The following is a 21,705-nucleotide window of genomic DNA, read 5'->3' as shown; positions in this document are numbered from 1 at the left end:
TAACTACCATCATTAGAGAACTCAAGAAGAAACCTCCAACAGGCAGCCACACAGGAGATCTGCTACAGAAAGCAAACCTGGGAAGTTCAAAGTCACCTCAAAGAGAAGTTATGCTGAAGAATACCAGTGCTTAACTATGGAATGCAAATTAGAGAAATACCTAATGGTATAAATATAGAAGTTCATTTGGACATTTTCCTTCTTCTTTCCTAAGGAAAGGGGATTTTCACAAAATATAACTAATTCTTAGTTACATAACCATTTGAATAACAAATAGGTTTATAACAAATTCTCAACTCCTAGCCCTATGAACAAAGGCATCATCTAGTGGCAATACACTCAAACTGCAAGCACATGATCTATTTAGCATTCGTGCTAATGACTTCATGTGGCCTTGGTGCTACAAATTCTCTCACAGCTTACCTATGGGGTCTTCAACAAGACCAACACTAGACCTAGACCAGTGGCTGTCAATCGTGGCTACCTATTTTAGAATCATCTAAAGGATTTATACAAATTACTGATGCCTGGAATTAAATTTAACATTCTTTTTGGGTTTTTTTGGTACCGGGAATTGAACCCCCAGGACACTCAACCACTGAGCCACACCCCCAGTCCTATTTTGTATTTTATTTAATTTTTTAATGACTTTATTTATTTATTTATTTATTTATTTTTATGTGGTGCTGAGGATGGAACCAAGGGCCTTGCACTTGCAAGGCAAGTGCTCTACCGCTGAGCCATAACCCCAGCCCCATTTTGTATTTTATTTACAGAAAGGGTCTCATTGAGTTGCTTAGTGCCTCACTAAATTGCTAAGGCTGGCTTTGAGCTTGCAATGCTCCTGTATCAGCCTCCTGAGCTGCTGAGATTACAAGCAGGCGCCACTGAAACCAGCAAATTTAACATTCTTCACAATGGAGGCAATTAAGCTCAATAAAGACCAAGTGGAAGTCAGAGCACAATAACACATTAAGAGGTGCATTTACAAGGAAATAAATGCATTTTTATTTCTGCACTTACCTTGGGTTTTGCACAGAGACCAAAGTCAATCAGCTTTAATTTATGATTTTCATCAAACAATAAATTTTCCTGGGAAAACAAAGATACTTTGATAACTATATTCTTTTTTTTTTTTTGTACCCAAGATCGAACTCAGGGGCACTCGGCCACTGAGTCACATCCCGAGCCCTATTTTGTATTTGATTTAGAGACAGGATCTCATTGAATTGCTAAGCACCTCGCCACTACTGAGGCTGGCTTTGAACTCACGATCCTCCTGCTTCAGCTTTCCAAGCATCTAGGATTACAGGAGTGTGCCACCATGCTCAGCAATAATTATATTCTTATTTCCTTATATTACATCCCACCTCTAGCCATTTCTTAAAATGATTTAAGATTATTAATATTGAAAATTCTGGGTACAATAAGATGAAAAATCACTGGAAAGTAGTGAAATAATAAGACATATAAAAGGAGAAAGATAAGGAATGTTGATAAGTATACCACTTCGCCACAGGACACACCAGCATAAACCATTTCTCACTGGTACTCTGAGGGCCAACTAAAAGCAAACACAATTTGTGCCAAAGGAAAGTTTAAACCTAAAGAGTAATTTCAAATTGAAAAGTTGGGTATAAAAAGATAAAAAAGGATAACAAAACTGCCATATCTTCTCAGACCAATTTTAAGTCCCTGAACCTTTAAATCCATATATACTATCATCCACTAGCCTGTAGACTTAAAAAGAATATTCACATTTTTATTCAGCAGTCCTTAAAAAGTCAAGTCTGTAGAAGGTTTAAGCAAGGGGATCCCAAGTTTGAGGCAAGCCTCCACAACTTAGCCAGATCCAGTCTTAAAATTAAAAAAAATAAATAAATTTTAAAAAGGCTAGGGATATAGCTGAACCCCAAGTTCAATCCCCAGTACAGTCCAAAAAAAAAAAAAAAAAAAAGGAGTCTGTTGATTCCATTGAACTCCTGAGGAGATGGATTTAAATTAAAAGAGCACAGTGTTAGAAAAACTATGGAAACCCTCTATGACTCTTTTTTCTTAGAAATAAAATACTGATTACAAGGACTTTTACAATAATATGTAAATGACAGATAGAAAAAATGCTATCTATCCAAAAAGTCTACCATAATTCAAAAGGAGGAAAAAAGAAATGGGATAGATTCTGACTGGAACAAAAGAAAATGAAGTAGGGCTAGGATTGTGGCTCAGGGGCAGAGCACTCGCCTAGTGCATTCGAGGCCCTGGGTTTGATCCTCAATACCACATAGAAATAAATAAATAAAACAAAGGTATTGGGTACAACTACAACTAAAAAATAAATATTAAAAAATAATAATAATAAAGAAAAAGAAGCAAAGCTAAGATAGATTCTTAAACAGAACATATAGAAGCCCAAAAACACCAGTTAGATAATGCTGAACTCTCATCTGAGTATGAAAGTATGTCACAGTCACTTACTGGTTTGAGGTCCCTGTGAGCATAACCCTGGCTATGCACATAAGCAACTGCAGACACTATCTGACGGAAAACCACTCTGGTCTCCTCCTCTGACAGGCGATCCTGGGAAATTATGTAGTCAAACAGCTCTCCTCCTGGGCAGTACTTCAACAGCAAGAGTCAAATAGATATTGTTATAGCTTACAGAAATAACTTCAGAGGAATATAAAAAAAATTACATTGAAGTCAGATGGGAGATGAGTGAGCATATTCAAAAATACACTCTAAGGATCAAACAAGTCAATAATTATTCCAGGAATGAGAACAATGACTCTTTTCTTGAACAATTTTATTAACAGTAAACAAATGTAGAACTAACTACACTGTGGTTTTAAAAGGTTCACTCAGGGTTTTATATTTTTATAGCAAAGAATTACAACCCATTCTCATCTTAATATGCTTACATTTACTACAGTTACCTACTTTTTTTCCTTTCTTTCTTTCTTTCTTTTTGGTACTGGGGATTGAACTCAGGAGCACTTTACCACTGAGCCACATACCCAGCCCTTCTTATTTTTTATTTTGAGACATGGCCTCTCCAAGTTGCATAGGGATTCACAAAGTTACTAATGCTAGCTGTGAACTTAAAATCCTCCTGCCTCAGCTTCCTAAGTCACTGGGATAACAGGTATGCACCACCATGCCCAATAGTTATCTAAGAATTTTTTTAAAGCAGCAATAATTATTTCTCCAGTAATTATTGTTGGTTGCTGTCCAAAGACTAGTGATTTTCCATCTGCATTAGAAAGACTCAGGTTGCACAGAGGAACTTCAGTGTTTGCGGGAGAAGAGGTTCCAGCTCAAAGCTCTAGGCTTTCCATCCTTTCTCTAGAGCAGCAATACTTTTTGTAAACTCGGTTTCCAATTAAAATTTTATTTCATTTTGGGAAAAAAAATTCATTTTGGCAATGTCAATTAAAATTATAAATGCATATAGCCTTTGACCTCACAGTTCCTCAAAGAATTGTTCCTACAGATATACTTAAATTGACAATGATGCATATTAAACATCATTCACTGAAACAACACTGTTTATAAAAGCAGAAAACTGGAAACAAACTGTCTTAGCCCATCCATGGTATTATACCTTACACTGGATAACTTATAAAGAACAGAAATTTATTGCTTACAGTTCTGGAGGCTAGGAAGTCAAAGACCAAAGTGCCAGATGATTTTATATATGATGAAGACTTGTTACTCATAGATGGCACTAGCTATGTGTCCTCACATGGCAGAAGGGAATAAGCAGGTTGCCTGAAGTTTCTTTTATAGGAGAACTAATTGAGTTCTCACCCCTCCTCCTTATGGCCCTACCTCTTAATACAATCATACTGGAGATTACGTTCCAGTATAGAGTTTGGTGGGGACACTGACATTCATACCATAGCAACAACCAAATGCTCTCACTATATAAATTATGTCACAGTTATAAAATGAAATTCGTGGCAATAATTTAAAAAGAAGAAATGAAATTCACAGCAACAATTTTAAAAAGGAGAGAGAGCTCTTTACAAACTAATATGGGACAATATCAGGTATTTTTAAAAAAGCAAAGTGCAAAAGAGTATAACATATTGATATGGTGACTTGCAAAAGCATTATGCTGAGCAAAATAAACAACACACAAGAGTACAGACTATATGATTCATTCACATTAAGTTCTAGAGGAGGTAAAAATAATCTATGGTAAAGAAATTAGATCAGTGGTTACTGGGAAAGGCAGAGCAGGTACTGCTATAAAATTTTACTTTGAAAAGGTTGGAGAAAACTTTCTAGGATGATGGAGATGTTTTATAACTTGAGTCAGGTGATAAGTACATAAGTATATACAGTATACCTAATTGTGCATTTTACAGTATATAAATTACGCCTCAGTAGTAATTTTTTAAAACTCTATCCAATAAGATTTATATGAAGAAAACAAACTATATCATATTTTTCCATACAAAAATAATAAAGAGAAAAAGTATCCAAAATTTTAAATTTTTTTTAAAAATACAAAAATAACAAAGAGAAAAAACATTTAAAATCTCCATGAATGTACATAGGTAATTGGTAAGCTAAAATGCTAAGTGGGCCTGGCCTGATGGCCACATCTATAATCCCAGTTACTCATGAAGTTGAGGCAGAAGGAACACAGCACGTTCAAGGTCAGTCTTAATAAGACCTCTCAAAATAAAATTTTCATAAAGAACAGAGGATGTAGCTCAGTGGTAGAGTGCCTGCCTAGCAAGGTCCTGGGTTCAGTTCTCAGTACTATAAAAAATAAATAAATAAAATGTTAAGTGGGGAAAAACACAAGGTACAAAGTACTATAGTTTGTGATCATAGGCTATACATACATAGACACACACAAACATATACATACATATGTAAAATATTTCTAGGTATCCATAAGAAACAAGAAAAATAGTGAATGACACAGAGGAAAAGGAATTGGATAAATGGAATACAGGGTAGAGAGGATTTTATTTTTAACATATATTCTCTTGTACCTTTTAAATTTTGTCCAAGGTTCATGAATATTTTGAGTTTTCATTTATTTTTTTTTAGGAATTTCAGCCAGGTATGGTGGCATGCACTGCAATCCCAGCTACTCAGGAGACTGAGAAAGAATTGTTTGAATATAGGAGTTCAAGTCGAGTACAGCCTGGGCAACATAGGAAGACCCTGCCTCCAAAGAAAAAGATTTTAAAATCACTATAGCAGACCATATGGGTAGATCTATAGTAAAGTAAAAATAGCTCTAGGTCCAAAATTTTCAACACAAATTTTAAAATGTATTTAAAACAGCGTTAATCTGTAAAAACAGTGTGTAGCTACACATTCTTTGGCTAAAACTAAGAGATGAATGACACAAGTTCTCAAAACTATGTTTAATGCCACAAAGGACAGTTTAAAACTTGAAAGACTTTAGTTTCCATAACACATAGACTGGAAACTCTATATGCTGTGAATTAAACTGCCCCCCCCAAAAAAAGATATGCTCAAGCCCTAATGTGGGACCTATGAATGCGACCTCATTTGTAAAGTTATTTGTAAAAATAACCCAATTAAGAGGAAGTCATACTAAATTAGAGTGGGCCTTAATCCAATGACTTGGGTTCCTATGAGAGGGAAATTTGAAGACACACTGACACACAAAAGAGAAAAGACCATTTGGAAATGAAGGCAGAACGGAGTGGTTTGGTGTATCCATAAGCCACAGAACACCAAAAATTGCCAGGAAACACTAGGAATCAAGAAAGAACCTCCAGAAAAAAACAATCTTGCCCATGTCTTGATTTGGGAGGAACTCAATCCTCCAGAACCCTAAGACAAATTTTTACTATCTTAGGCCACCAGGTTTGTAGATATTTATTAGACCTAGGAAATCAATATACCATATAGAACTGAAATGGATCCTTCCCTTTGGAACCAAATTCTAGCTTATTTTATCCAATAATCTAAACCACCTCATTAGGGGTATATTAGAGAGAGTACATATACCATAAATTTGTTATATATGTCTACTTTAATTATCTAAATTACTAGAGACAGAATTCAAACAGGCAAACCACTTAACATTTATTTTAATCTTTTAGGTGAAACATAATTTCTCTCAACTATTGATAAAGTGACCAAAAGTTTTAGGTCTCTGGAACATACTACTAACCTCAAGAACTATGAATATTTTGTTGGCTGTTTCCAACACATGATAGAGTTGACATATATGCTGATGTCTCAAATTCTTCAAGGCATCAATCTCTGTTTTGACCCGGGGCAAATCACTCTGTGACAAAACATCATTTCAAATGAGCAATAATTTAATAGGAAATATTCCTAGTATCCACACCAGCAGCTTCAATACTATACAGAAAAACTATCAAAAGCCCTAAAACAAACTGTTCAAAAACAGAAAAATTCAGGCATGGTGGCATGTACCTCTAATCCCAATGACACGGGAGGCTGAAACAGGAGGTCTGCAAGCTCAAGACCAGCCTCAGCAACTTAGTGAGGCTCTAAGCAACTTAACGAGACAACAAAAAAATAAAAAAGGCTGGGGAAGTGGCTCAACGGTAAGCCCCTGGGTTAAATACCCAGTACCAACAATAACAACAACAAAATGCCAATCAAGAGCCACACTCAGTGGTGCAGGCCTATAATCGCAGGAACTTGGGAGGCTGAGGCAGGAAGATTGCAAGTTTGAGGCCAGCCTCAGTCATTTAGCAAGATCCTATCTCAAAATGGGATGGGGTTGTTGCACATGTAGGTTCAATCCAAAAAAAATAAAAGTTGGTTAGGGAGAAAGATAAGCCAAGCTGAAATGTTTGAAAAGACAGAAACCTAGAAATCCCATGAAATAACAAGTAAAACCTTATAAAAATGGACTCAAGTGCCAGGCGTGGTGCACATACCTGTAATCCCAGCGGTTTGGGAGGCTGAAGCAGGAGGATTATAAGGTCAAAGCCAGCCTCAGCAATGGTGAGGCACTAAACAACACAACCCTGTCTCTAAATAAAATACAAAATACGGTTGGGGATGTGCCTCGGTGGTCAGGTGCCTCTAAATTCAATCCCCAGTACCCGCCCCGCCAAAAAAATGGACTCAAGCTAATCATCAAGGGCTCAAGATTCAATTATCTAGAATTATGTAACCAGACAACAGGTCTTGATCAAGAATCAATTACAAGTGCTTGCTTCGGCAGCACATATACTAAAATTGGTACAGAGAAAATTAGCATGGCTCATGCACAAGGATGACACGCTAATTCATGAAGCTTTCCATATTTACAAAAAAAAAAAATCAATTGCAAGCAGGGCACAGTGGTGCATGCTTGTAATCCCAGCAGTTTGGGAGGCTGAGTCAGGAGGAGACAAGTTCAAAGCCAGCTTCAGAAACTTAGTGAGGCCCTTAGCAACTAGACAAGACCCTGTCTCTAAATAAAATATGAAAAAGGGCTGGGGGATGTGGCTCAGGGTTTAAGCGCCCCTGGGTTCAATCCCTTGTGAGAGAGAGAGAGAGAGAGAGAGAGAGAGAGAGAGAGAGAGAGAGATATCTAAATTGCTCGAGAGAATTAATTAAATTTGTAATCAATGTTTAAAAGCCCAAGAAAAATGAATTTTAATGTTCTTTTATTAGATTAATGAATATAGTACTGAGAACTAAAAAAAAAAAAAGATTGAAGACTGAATTATTGTTCGATAGATTATTATTTTTTTTAAGAGAGAGTGATAGAGGGAGAGAGAGAGAGAGAGAATTTTTTTAATATTTATTTTTTAGTTATTGGCGGACGTAACATCGTTGTTTGTATGTGGTGCTGAGGATCGAACCCGGGCCACACGCACGGCAGAGGAGCGCGCTACCGCTTGAGCCACATCCCCAGCCCCTGTTCGATAGATTATTAAAAATAAATTATCTGGAACATTACTCAGCATTAAAATAAAATAAAATCATGGCATCTGCAGGTAAACAGATGAAGTTGGAGAATATAATGCTAAGTGAAGCAAGTCAATCCCAAAAAATAAAAGGCCAAATGTTTTCTTTGATATGAGGATGCTAACTCATAATGGCGATTGGAGGAGGAGCATGAGAGGAATGGAGGAACTTTAGATGGGGCAAAGGAGAGGAAGGAGAAAGGAGGGGATAAGAGGATAAGAATGGTAATGGAATGAGTTAGACATCACTACCCTAAGTACATGTATAAGACACGAATGATATGAAAATACTTTGTGTACAATCAGTGTCTTGAAAAATTGTACTCTATATGTGTAATATGAAATAAATTGTGTTCTGCCATTATGTATAACAAATCAGAATTTAAAAAAAGAAAAATAATAATTGTCAGATTTTTTAACATATATCTTGAAGAGAATTCAAAGAATTAAATCACATTTCTACATCAAAACTCCTTAGTTTCCTGTGACTTATTTATGTATGTTAATCATGGCTTATATCCTTAATAATAAAAAATAAGGTAATGATTAATGAATGCTAAATCCTGTCTCATTCCAACAATAAGAAAACATTTAAGAAATATTTTTTATGTTTCATAATTAAGAGCATGTTACAGCTGGGCAAACGGGGTATATGCCTATAGGCAGAGGCAGAAGAGTTACAAGTTCAAGGCCAGCCTGGGCAACTTAGTGAGACCCTGTCTCAAAATAAAATCTAAAAAGGACTGGGGACATAGCTCAGTGCTTGCTTAGTACATGCAAGGCTTAAAATGTTTATACTGTTTACTAAACTGTAAACTATGAATAATTATAATACTAACTCAATCCAAAAGAAAAAGTCATTTTTCTTTAACTTTTTTTTTGGGGGGGGGGGGGGCAGGGAGTAATAGGATGGAACCCAGGGCCTTGAACCTGGTAGGCAAGCACTTTACCACTAAGATACATACCTAACCCCTTTTTACTCTATTTTGAGACAGGGTCTCACTAAGTTGCCCAGGCTGGCCTTCAACTTGTGGTCTTCCTGCCTTAGACTCCTAAATTGCTAAGATTATAGGCATGCAAAACCATGCCCAGCTAGTCTGAAATTAGAAATTTCTTTTCTAATACTTAAAAGATTTTAAACAGAGAAAAAACTTAATTTTCAAAATTGATCCTCAAAAAAAGAAACAGCCAGCATCTTGGGAGGCTAAGGCCAGAAGGATTCCAAGTTTAAAGCCAGCCTGCGCAACTTAGCCAGACCTTGTCTCAAAATAAATAATAAAGAGGTCTGGGGATATAGCTCAGTGGTGGAGCACCCCTAGTTCAATCCCCAATAGTATTAAGGAAGGAAGGAAGGAAGGAAGGGAGGGAGGGAGGGCGGGCAAGCCACAGGTATATACTTAGAGACTAGTTAGAGTTCACTAACTCTCAGAAGACTAGAAACAAAAATTAAGTCCAGAAACAAACTACATGAAGGATGGTAGAGGGAATTAGAAAATGAAGACTCCTAACAACTTCAAACACAGGAAAGGCATAGAAGGCACAAAAAGGACCATCAATATAAACAGGTTTTACTTCAATATAAAAATAATAATAATTTTATATATATTATAGCCAAAACCACAAATTGAATGGGCTATTTTAGTAAGTAATGAACAACTCAAACCTGGAAGCATTCTCAGAGAGGAAAAAAATACTGATTAAGAAAAGGATTCATTAGATAACTTCTAAAATCACTTTGAATAAAAAGCTGGGATCTAAGACTTATCTATCTACTTATCTATACTACAAAATATATCAACATTAGAGTATTGTGAAAGGGTAAAAATGGGAGATATTAATATTCAGAAACTCCTCCAAGACTATGAAACAGTGCTGTTGGTAGAGTGTTTGCCTCAAATGCACAAGGATCTGGGTTTAATCCCTAGTGCCACCAAAAAAAAAAAAAGACTATGAAACAACCACCAAAAAAAATGAATGTTACAGAGTTCAAACCCCTACATTAAAATCTGAAGGACAAAGTAACCCTCCCACCCACCCAGACTACTTTAAAACCACAGATCTCTATACATTTTTTAAAGGCATAAAAATATTATTCTAAGAATAGTAATTAGGATATTCAGGTTTTAATCACAAAACTGCTCTACAAGGAGAATATTAAAAGAACAATTTTAAACTTACCCCTAGTGCATTTTTATCCATGATTTTTATAGCTACCATCTCTCCAGTGAGGATATGGCAGGCAAGCTTGACTTTTGCAAAGCCACCTATGCACAAGAAAATTTATGACAAAGAGATAAACAAGGACTCAAGCAGAAACACCTGTTCACTTTTTTTTTTTTGTACCAAGGATTAAATTCAGGGGCACTCCACTACTGAGCCATATCCCTAGCCCTATTTTGTATTTTATGTAGAGATAGGGTCTCACTAAGTTGCTTAGTGCCTCAATTTTGCTAAGGCTGACTTTGAACTAGTGATCCTCCTGCCTCAGCCTCCCAAGCCACTGGGATTACAGGCATGCGCCACTGCATCCAGCTACAACTGTTTTATAATTAACATTGCTAGAACATAATATAAAGTTGCTGAGACCAAAGACAAATTATATAAAACTTCCACTCAGTTTTAAAATTCTGAGGATAAGCAATTATGCTTTAAAACTGGGTCAAAAGCAGAATAAATGTTTCTCCTTAGATTTCTCAATCTTCAAATTAACACTTCCAAAAAGAAGCTTCTGGTAGCCTGTTCCAAATTCTTTACCATTTCAGTAAGAAGCAACTTCATTTTCCCAGGTGCTCTCAGGCCCAAAACCCTGGAACCATCCTTATTTCCTCTTTTATAATACCCCATAGCCAAAACATAAACAAATTCCACTGGTTTACTGTGGAGGAAAATATTAATGTTTACATGGGGGAAAAGCAGGTACTGACTAGAAATGGTCTGTCGTACCTGAGTGAATATAAATAGATATATATATTTGATCAACCATCAAGATCAGTGCACTTCGAATGTTTTTACCATATTATACCTCAATAACTACCTCATCACCGTCACTATCATCCTCACCTAAATCACCATCATTGCCAGAGTCACTTACCTGAATTATTACAATAGCTTCCCAACTTCTCTCTACCTTTGCCCTTTCCCTCTCCCCCACAATCTTTTCACCATCAAGCAGAGTGACCCACTGAAAACAAAGGTCCCACCACTCCTAGGCTCAAAACTCTCCAATGACTTATTTTTTCTTTTTCTTTCTTTCCCTTTTTTTTTTTTTGGCCAATGACTTACTTAGGATACAAGTCAAAGTCCTTGCAATATAAAGCCCTTCTACTACTTTCCTCTACCCTTGCTCCACTTTTTCTTAGGTAGAAAATTTTAATACAGCATAAATTAGACTAAAAAGCCTCAAAATACTATACTCTCAAATAGTTGATCTATCCTCTGCCTCCAAGAAAAAAAAAATAACAATTACCTGTTCCAATAGTTTCATATATTTCATAGTATTTGAGAAGTTCATCATAATCTTTCATAGTCCACCTGGAAGTGTTTTCAAAATGATAAAAAGAACCTGTAAGACAGAAATACCACATGACCAAAAAAGGAAATAGAGCCAGTTTATCTCTTCCATTTGAATTTGAAATATAAATGACTCAGGTATAAAATTAATACTGAAAAAAACAATTAGCCATAGGGGGAAAACTATCCTGAATTCCAATCTGACACCACACATACAAATCAATTCCAAATGAAAACTTAAACATAAGCCAGGCACATTGGCCCACACCTGTAATCCCAGTGACTCAGAAGGCTGAAGCAGGAGGACTGTGAATTCAAAAGCCAGCATTAGAAAAAAAAAGAAAAAAGTACAGCATGTACAATTATGTACAGTATAAAATATTTAATATTTAATAAATGACCACTACTGGTTTATGTTTAAAAAAAAAAAGACTCAGCAATTTAGTTAGCAAGACCCTGTCTCTAAATATAAAAAAGGGTTAGGGATGTGACTTAGTGGATTCTATCCCTGGTACCAAAAAAAAAAGATTTAAATATGAACCCAGCACAGTGGCACATGCCTGTAATCCCATGACTCAGAAGGCTGAGGCAGAAGGATCACAAGTTCAATCAACCCTCAGCAATTTGGTGAGGCACTAAGCAACTTAGCCAGACCCTGTCTCAAAACAAAAAATAAAAAAGGGCTATGGTTGGGGCTGGGGTTGTGGTTCAGCAGTAGAGTACTTGCCTAGCACATGTGAGGCCCTAGGTTCAATCCTCAGCATCATATAAAAATAAATAAATAAAATAAAGATATTGTATCCAACTAAAACTAAAAAATAAATATTAAAAAAAAAAGGTGGGGGGATGGCTAGGGATGTGTCTCAGTGGTTAAGTGCCCCTGGGTTCAATCTCCAGTGCAAAAATTTTTTTAAAAAAGACTCAAACATGAAAAGATAAAACTTTAAAAAATATATTGTTGTGGGCACAGTGGCACACATCAGTAATCCAGGGACTCAGGAGGCTGCAGCAGGAGGATAACAAGTTCAAGCCAGCCTCAGCAACTTAGTGAGACTCTATCTCAAAATAAAGAATAAAAACTGTCTGAGGCCAGGCACAGCGGGCACAGACTTGTAATAGCAGTGACTCAGAAAGCTGAGACAGGAGGATCAATAGTTCAAAAGTTCAAGGCCAGTCTCAGCAATTTATGGAATCCCTGTTTCAAAATAAAGAATAAAAACAGGCAAGGGATGGAGCTCATGGTATAAAGCCTCTGGGTCCAATCCCTGGTATTAAAAAAATAAAAATAAAAGACTGTTATTAGAGGCAAAAGCAAATGGAAATGCATATTTGGAGCTTAAACAATTGGTTAGCTTATAGAAAAATGAACAGTGGATCTCTATATCTCACGCCATACATAAAATCAATCACATCTATGAAGACTTAAAAGTGAAAGTCAAACCTGTAGTCCTCAGGAAACTGAGGCAAGAGGACCACAAGTTCAAAGTCAGACTGGACAACATGTTGAGATCTTGTCTCAAAATAAAATTAAAAGGGCTTGCTGCTAAGTGGTACATGCCTGTAATCCCAGTGGCTCCAGAGGCTGAGACAGGAGGATCTCGGTTCAAATCCAGCCTCAGCAACAACAAAGGCACTAAACAACTCAGTGAGAGCCTGTCTCTAAATAAAATACAAAACAGGGCTGGGAATGTGGCTCAGTGGCTGAGTGCCCCTGGGGTTCAATCCCGGGTACCAAAAAAAAAAAAAAACAGGGGAGGGGGGGCTTGCTGACACACAACACAACAAGGTGGGGAAGGGAAATAGACAAAAGGAAATGAAGAGAAGAGAGGAAGGATAGGAATAGGAAAAACTGTAGAAAAACCAGAAATAACTTTCCAATGTATGTATGTGAATACACTTTAGTGAATCTCCACATCATGTACAACCACAAGACTAGGATCCTAATCAGAATAAGTTATACTCCATGTATGTATGTCAAAATACACTCTACTGCCACATGTGTATCTAAAAAGAACAAATAAAAAATAAATAAAAAAAAATTAAAAGGGCTAGGAATGTACAATACAAGTGGCAAAGTGCTCCTGGGCTCAATCCTCAATATGGGAGGGAGGGGGGAAAAAGAAGTACAAATCTTTAAAATATTTAAATGTTTAAATCTATAGCTGGGAGTGGCAAAAGAAAGAGGCAAGACAAGAATACTTAACAAAAGTAAGCATTAGAAGAATAGTTTTATGGAAACCAGGAAGGAAAGAAAAACTCAATAAAAAAAAGTTTCTAGAAAGTAGACAGCTAATAAATTTTCTAAAAGTGCTGCTACATTGGTCAAATCCTAGGACTTGAAATTAAGTGCTACAAAATAGAGCATTCTATATATAAATATGACACGGGGTTAAAGCTCTCTAAACCTATACAGAAATGGTTTCTCTAAGGGGCTCTTCTTTCCAAAAGCTGATATGGCAAACAAAGGCCTTGGGATGGATCCCAACCATGGCAAGAGAGGTCCCCATATCTCTTAGAAAGCCAAGCAGGAATCTCAGGGATTCAAGGAAAGTTCACTGTGTCAGTTACAAAGAATTTCCCACATAGTCCTACACAACATACTAGGGCTCCAGAGTTCACAAAGGGGTGTGAGGCCAAGGCCCATTTAATGATGAAATCCTACTTTGCCTGGTCCATTCCTTGGTGACCTAGCAGTGGACTAGCTATGCCAGCACAGGGTTCAGGATCCCAGGAACTCATTCTAACACTTCAGTAGCACATGCACAACCAACTGGACTTGGGAACAGAGTTCTACCTAGAAAGAACAAAGCCTAGGCATCTTGATCACTCCCTCTCAATGGTGGAGTGTTGGTACTAATGTTCATTTCTTTCTAGAGCCAGTCTCATTTCATAAACAGGTAAACCTCTCACAAACCCATTTAAGTTCTGGAATTGATGGATGGCAAGCACCATGTTCCCTATCTTCAAGTTCTCTGCTCTATAGCCTGTCCTCATCTAAGGCTGAATTACCAGCATATTATGAAACATTAATAATGGTCACCATGAATTTGGGACACCTACAGTACAAATTCAACCTCAGAAGTGTAGTGAGCTTATAAAGGAAGACAGATTATTAAGGTAGGCCCTTATTAGAATAAAGATGAGTCATCTTCTTAAATTGAAGTAGAGAAAAATCTGAATAAAATTATCAAAACTCTAAGAATTACAAAGGATTATTTTTTAAATATTATTTCAAAATGTCTAAAGCACTGATTTCATGAATCCTTTTCCTTGAAGAGAAAAAGTAAATTATTATCAGTAAAAAGCCTTTAAACATTTGGCCAGTGAAGCCAGGTATAGTGGCTCATACCTGTATAACCCCAACTACTCAGGAAGGTGAGGCAGGAGGATCACAATTCAAGGCCAGTGAGGGCAACTAAGTAAGACCCTGTTTGTATTTTTCTTTGTTGTTGTTGTTTTAGGAGGAGTGCTGAAGATTGAATATAAGAGCACTAAGCCCTTTCTATTTTTATTTTGAGACAAGGTCTCAATAAGTTGCTTTAGGGCCTCACCAAATTGTTGAGGCTGGCCTCAAACTTGCTATCCTCCTGCTTCAGCTCCCAACTCACTGTGATTACAGGCATGGGACACCGCACCCGGCTTAACAAGACCCTGTCTAAAATAAAAAATAGGGCTGAGCATGTAGCTCCATGGTAGAGTGCTCCTGGGTTCAATCCTTAGTACAAAAAAAAAAAAAAAAAAAAAAAAGTCACTGAAGAAAACTAGAAAAGCTTTGGGAGAAAAAATACAAAACTCAGCAAAAAAAAAAAAAAAAATTGAAACAGCATTAAAAAAAAACACACATTTTTTGGCTCAATGTAAAAGAAGAAATGGAAAAAGAAAATGGGCGCCATTTAAAAGGTATTAGCCATTTCCCAGGAAGAAATGGCACTGAAACAACTTAATAAGGAGCTTGAACTTTTAATCTACCTGAACCTGCATGAATAGAATAAGAAGGAAAGTCAAAGTCGGGTCCTGGTGCTGAGGGAAAATTGGTGATAAAATATGAAACATCTCTCCTCCTGCTGGAAAAATCACAATCACAGAGGACATACTAATTCTCACTGGGCACCTGAAGGCACAGAATTAGAAACACTCTTAATAGTAACACTAATTCAGAAATCTTTTAAAAAGCATTAGTCAATGGGACAAATATAAAATAAAGTGGAGCCCCATCACCAAAAACGTGGGAAAATAGGATTCAGAATTTCTAAAACAAGCAATTATAGCAAGCTAAAATCCAAAGGTCAACACAAAGCTCAAAAATCTATGGGATCCTGATGAGGGAAAGAAAAAGAGCAGGGAAATGGAAATAGAGGAATGTTGGACTATTAATCTGTGGAAAGTTGTCTGCTATAAAAATAAGCTAGCAGATCCACTGAAGAGCAAAGCCCCAACTAGTGCAGTACTGGGGTACTCAGTGCAGGGATGACACATTTCAAAGTATGAAAAACCATTAAGATGGAAATGGATAAGGGAAAATAGCAGGATTCAGGAAGAGTACTAAGAGCCACTACTGCCCTCCACATAAAGAACTGGGCTATTTTGAATTGTCATCCTCAGAAAGAAAATGCAATTTTTAGTATGATGTTGGAATTCACTTCCTCAAATTAGAGATATAAGGGCATCATAACTTCTCAGGGGCATTTAACTACTGAACCACATCGAGAGCCCTTTTTTTATTTTTACTTATTTTTGAGATAGGGTCTCATTAAGTTGCTTAGGCCTCACTTAAATTACTGAGACTGGCTTTGAATTTACAATCCTTACCTCAGCCTCCCAAATTGCTGGGATTACAGGCATACACCACCTGCCTGGACACTTTCTAATTTTGAGACAGGGTCTCACTAAGCTGCCAAGGCTGCCCTCAAACTTATAATCCTCTTGGCTCAGCCTCCTGAGTAGCTGGGGCAGGCTTGCGCCACTGCACCCAGCTTTATTTTTTTGAGACAGGGTCTCATTAAATTGCTCATGCCAGCCTCCAACTCACAATCCTTCTGCCTCAGTCTCCCAAGTAGCTGAAATTACAGGTGAGGAAGGACTGAAGAGCCTGACAGCCAGCCGTCCGGGGCCAAGCAGCAAGAGCGAGAAGTAGTTTACTACCTTGATAACAGATTACACTTGATTTTTAAATTTTGTGGATGTGGAACTCATTCTAAATACTCTTAAGTGTCCTGGTTATCCTCTAGAATCTGAAATATATAACACAGAAAGAGTTGTGATTGGGATAACCTAACTACATTATTAGTCAATGTGGAAGATTGCCATTGTAGACAATAAAGGAGGAAACTAGATCCTAATCAGACATCGGAATGTCCTTTTCAGATGTGAATAAATAGAAGAATTGGAGGTATACATAACTGAGAACTCAACTTCTCTGGCTAGAATTAATGAGGAGGTGATTTATGGTTAAATTGTATAGGGCAGCAACAAATTGGGGTGTTTTGTTACTAAGAGAATTTTGGGGGCTATGCTAAAAACATTTATCTGCTGCAAAATACAAATATCACATCTAGAGAGTTTAATGAGAGACTAATGAGAATAATTTCAACTGAAAACACAGAATGGCTTATAATGCAGCCTTGTAATACGGTTAACTAGCATCCTGTCCTGCTCTCTTGCAGAGGTTTCTGAGGAGACCAAAGAGACATCTGCCCATCTAAGTAGAACCACAGTAGTTATGCAGGATGGTGAGATCAACTGGTGAAACAAGCCCCATGAAGATATAAGGAGGCTTCTTCTGATTTCTCCACATTCATGAGAAACAGAAAACAAAACATAAACAAAAACAAAAAAGAGAGAGAGAGAGAACTGAGCTTGTAGCTCAAGGGTGGAACACTTGCCTAGCATGAATGAGGCACTGGGTTCAATTCTCAGCACTACATATAAATAAATAAAATAAACGTCCATCGACAACTAAGAACTATTTTAAAAACTGTTACCCTGACCTTCTCCCTATCACATTAATCAAAGAGAAATGCCAAAGGTGAAACTCAAGAACAATTTCTCATCCGGGGCTTGATCATTCTCTTGGGATGACTTCTCCAGGGAGTGTCCCTTCCCCCTCGCCCTCCCCACCTCCAGGCTTCTTGGTGGAAGTGATCTGCTGCTGCGTTATTGCTTTAGCCTTCTATGCACCCTCTTAGTAAGCCTTTTACACCATCACTTTAAGGTGAAGGGAGAGGAAGGATCTGGACTCTGAAAAGGGGATGGCAACATATTTACTTTTTTTTTTTTTAAACGGAAATACACCACTGGAGTGAGTTGTACGGAAAGAAATAACGCAAATCCCTTCTTGGAGCTTCTTTCACGGACACACCATTGGTCAAGGAAACAGGAATGGGAATTCACATGTATCAGTCTCCTGGGCAGCACGCACGGATAACCCTGTGAAGCCGGTTCCATCATTCTCCTCACCGGAGAGAAACCGAGGTTCACATGAGCCAAGAATCTCATCAGGTACTAGGCCGGTAATGTGGGTCTCCAGAAAACTCCTCCCATCTCCCGGGAGCCGGGAGCGAATCGGGTAGGGCCGGTCACACCCCGCGCCCGGCACAGCCGAGACCCTGGCCCTCAGCTACAGCTGCGGAGGACGGACGGGAGAACTGACCTGAGAAGCGGAGGGCCGGGCGGGGTCGGGCCGGACGGAAGGACTGAAGAGCCCACCAGCCGTCCGAGGCCAAGCGGCGAGAGCCAGAAGTCCTTAGGAATCGTTTCGTTCGCCAGGCTCTGGTGGCTTCCGCCCGCCAAAGGAATCAAACCTCCCGGGCCGGAAGGGGCGGGGCTCGGGCGCCGCCAGGTCCCAGCGGGGCGGGGCGCACAGCTCTCGGGAGCGCGCCGGGCGCGGGATTCCGGTGGGGCGGGGGCCTCGCGGACGTGTTGGGGGCGTCAATTGCTTGGCCCCGCTCCAACGTGGACGGCTGAGGAGTGACTCAAGCTCTGCCTCTTTGGACTGGAGTGTGCACCCGCCGGAGGGTGAAGATTTTCCAGATTGGCATTGACGTGCAGAGTTACCACATACTTAACTTTCTTTAAGTTCTCCCCTAGAATTGATCTGCCAGAGAAGTCCTTAGTAGTCACAGTTCTCATTTTTGTCCTCCCGCTGCCTAAAGGCGGTTTTCCCACCCAAAAAGACAGGTATACCACCCTCCTCTCCTGAATCTTACTAAATCTGTTGTCACAAGGAATAAAACCCCCAGGAACCAAATTAATCGTCCATTAGCTGACGTATGCCACCATAAACACCAACCCAGCATCACAATAGTAGTTTTCTGATATATTTACTGTTTGGTCATTATTTATGTAATTTTTCCCCCAGTACTGGGGACTGAGCCCAGGGCCTCGGTATGTTAGCCAAGGTCTCTACTACTGAATTAGATTCCCAGCCCAAACTACCCCCACAGTGTTTTTTTTTGTTTTTGTTTTTGTTTTTGTTTTGTTTTTTAACAAGGTCTGGCTAAATTACCATCTTGAACTTGGGATCATCCTGCCTTAGCCTCCCCAGTAGCTGGAATTACAGGTGTTAGCCAGCACACGCCATTATTTATATAATTTTTGATGGACTGGACAAATTATAACTGTAGTGATAACTCCGACCAAAGAAAAAATTTAAGAATTATAGCCACAGGAAAGAAAAAATATATTAAATTTAAATTTATATATTGTTATTACAATAAAATATAGGGTGCTGGATAAAGGATTGTAAGGCAAAAAAAAAATGTTGCATGAAGATAACATTCTGTCCTGGATTTCATACCCAGGCTGCAAAAATAATAATAATAGCATTCTGGGACCAGGAGATGTAGCTCCATGGTAGAGCATTTGCCTACTACCCACTGGACGCACGGGGCCCTGAGTCCAATTCCTGGCACCACAAAAGAAAGAATAAGATAAAGTTGCATATGATTACAATGACGCTAGTGAAGCCTAAATACCAGACTGAGGTTCTTCATAGATATAGATAGATATAGATATAGATAAGATTCTGGGAGATGGAAATATGAACTAGGAGAAAAAAAGGCGAAATAAGTGAATGTTAAAGAGGTAGTATATGTAGCAAGTAACAGCCTGACTTAAAAAAAAAAAAAAAAAGTATATGGACTGGGGATGTAGCTCAGCGATAAAACCCTTGGGTGAGTCGCTAGCTTCAGTCCGCAGCACTGCAAAATAAGAGGCTGTGTATTTTACAGTGATCTTTTTTTAATAGATGACAGTAGGTATCAAATCATTCAAATATTTCCAACTTCTTACATACCTTTAAATGAGTGATGTTACACACCTTCATTTGAAAATGTTTACAATATACTGTATATGGTGGAACATGCCTATAATCCCATTGACTCAGGAGGCTGAGGCAGGAAGATTGCAAATTCAAACCCAGACTCAGAAACTCAGCAAGGGCCCTCAGCAACTTAGCAAGACCCTGTCTCAATTTTTAAAAATTAAAATTAAAAGGACGGGGGATGTAGCTCAGTGGTAAAGTGCCCCTGAGTTCAATTTCCAGTACAAAAAAAAAAAAAAAAAAAAAAAGCTTTTCTGAAAATGTTTATAATAATCCCATTTTTTAAAAAAATTGCAATAAATTACATCCTTTGCAACTATTCAAAATTATGATGAAGAAAATTTACACATCTACTTAAAATTTTTCAAGATTGTTTTGAGTGTATATATCCAAAACAGTTTGAATATCACTAAGTTAAAGACAATTATATAGCAAGAGAAAACAACCCAGTGCCAGGAGTTAGGAGCTCTGAGCTTTGAGACCTGAAAGAAGAGCCCTACCCTCTAGGGACCTATATCCTCATATGAACAATAAAGAGGTTAGGTGGATTCTTGGCCTTGGCAGGTCAGCCTCCAGTACAACAAGCAACACATCTGTGGAGGAAGCATCCTGGATCCCCAGTGGATCCTCACGGCAGCCCACTGCTTCAGGTACAATCAGGCCCATCTGCCTGCCCTTCTTTGATGAGGAGCTTGCTCCAGCCACCCAACTCTGGCCTCCATTCCTGCCTCTGCTGGGGCTTTACGGAGCAGAATGGTGGGAAGATGTCTGACACACTGCTGCAGGCGTCAGTCCACATCATTGACCACACCCGGTGCAATGCAGAGGATGCCTACCAGGGAGAAGTCACTGAGAAGATGCTGTGTGCAGGCGTCCCAGGAGGTGGTGTGGACACCTGCCAGGGTGACACTGGTGGACCCTGATGTACCAGACTGACCACTAGAAGGTGGTGGGCATCGTGAGCTGAGGACATAGCTGTGGGGGCCCAAGTACCCCAGTAGTGTACACCAAGGTCACAGCCTATCTCAACTGGATCTACAGTGTGTGGAAGTCTGAAATGTAAGGCTATTGTCCCTCTGCAGCGTTCAGAGCTGCTTCTCTGCAGTCCCGCCCACTAGGGATCCCCCAGAATCCCACACTGGGGCTCATCTCTCCACCCACGGCCTTGGCATTTGCTAGAGCAGCAAACGGCCTCCATTCCTGCAAGACCCTCACACCCCAGAGGCACCCAGAAGGAAGGCAGCTGCCCTAGCTCAGTCATCCCCAGTGCTTCCAGAATCCCAGGGAGAGATGCAACCCGCTGAACGGAGCCAGCTATGGACCCAGGTCTCAGAAACACTGCTCACTAAGGAGGAACTTTCCCCCTCTACTGAATGGAAGAGGGTTCTTTCATGAGAACCCAGATGACCAGGCTGGAGAGGAGAAGAAGAGGGTCTGGCCAGCCCTCTTTCTCCACCCATTTCCAAGCCCACCGGAACAAGAAACCAGGTGTAATGTAAATGCACATCCTACCTTTGGCGTGACTACTGTTACCTACAGGTGTTATTATTGTTACTTCTAAGTGTCGTTGTCATTAAATGATGATATCTTTGGTAAAAATAAATAAATAAATAAATAAATAAGTAGGTTAGATTACGGTTCCACTGCTCCCTGTTTTGAGAGTCATGAACTGGATGGATCAGGCCATTAGAAATATAACATCTCTATCAATAATAACACCATTAGCAGCAATAATAAAATCCAGTACAGTTTTTTTTTTGAACAATTAATGTGTACTTACATACATAATCTCTATATCCGAATGCCTGCCCCTTCACACAGGGTAATTTGTGCTATTTATTCTTTCTTCAGTCACCAGTGTCTACCCTAATGCCAGAAAAAAAGATATTTCTTCTGCTTGAAGGAGTTCAAAGACAGGAGCTAATAGATAACCAATGCTAATAA

At 38.7% G+C, this 21,705-nt stretch overlaps 1 protein-coding gene, 1 non-coding gene and 1 pseudogene across 3 annotated transcripts in view; 2 read left to right on the top strand and 1 right to left on the bottom strand.

Annotated features, from left to right (window-relative positions):
* The window catches only part of Melk (maternal embryonic leucine zipper kinase), an 81,868-nt gene extending 63,626 nt beyond the window's left edge, over positions 1-18,242 (bottom strand). For both annotated transcript variants that reach the window (XM_040286048.2, XM_040286050.2), the window contains exons 1-6: positions 18,091-18,242; positions 11,398-11,493; positions 10,110-10,195; positions 6,170-6,286; positions 2,476-2,619; positions 1,024-1,092 (exon numbers count right to left, since the gene is read on the bottom strand). In XM_040286048.2, the coding sequence (XP_040141982.2) occupies positions 1,024-1,092; positions 2,476-2,619; positions 6,170-6,286; positions 10,110-10,195; positions 11,398-11,455 (474 nt within the window). In that variant the 5' untranslated portion in view covers positions 11,456-11,493; positions 18,091-18,242. The remainder of the gene's footprint in view (positions 1-1,023; positions 1,093-2,475; positions 2,620-6,169; positions 6,287-10,109; positions 10,196-11,397; positions 11,494-18,090) is intronic.
* LOC120890084 (U6 spliceosomal RNA) lies at positions 7,186-7,287 on the top strand. Its single transcript, XR_005734344.2, has one exon. It is a non-coding gene; the product is annotated as a U6 spliceosomal RNA (small nuclear RNA).
* A 1,148-nt stretch (positions 18,243-19,390) lies between the features above and the next one.
* LOC110598240 (transmembrane protease serine 4 pseudogene) lies at positions 19,391-21,285 on the top strand (annotated as a pseudogene).
* Positions 21,286-21,705: the final 420 nt, after the last annotated feature.

Source organism: Ictidomys tridecemlineatus, chromosome 4, assembly GCF_052094955.1.
Source record: "Ictidomys tridecemlineatus isolate mIctTri1 chromosome 4, mIctTri1.hap1, whole genome shotgun sequence".
NCBI lineage: Eukaryota > Metazoa > Chordata > Mammalia > Rodentia > Sciuridae > Ictidomys > Ictidomys tridecemlineatus.
Note: the sequence above shows the minus strand (reverse complement) of the source record. Positions and strands in the feature narration are given on the sequence as shown.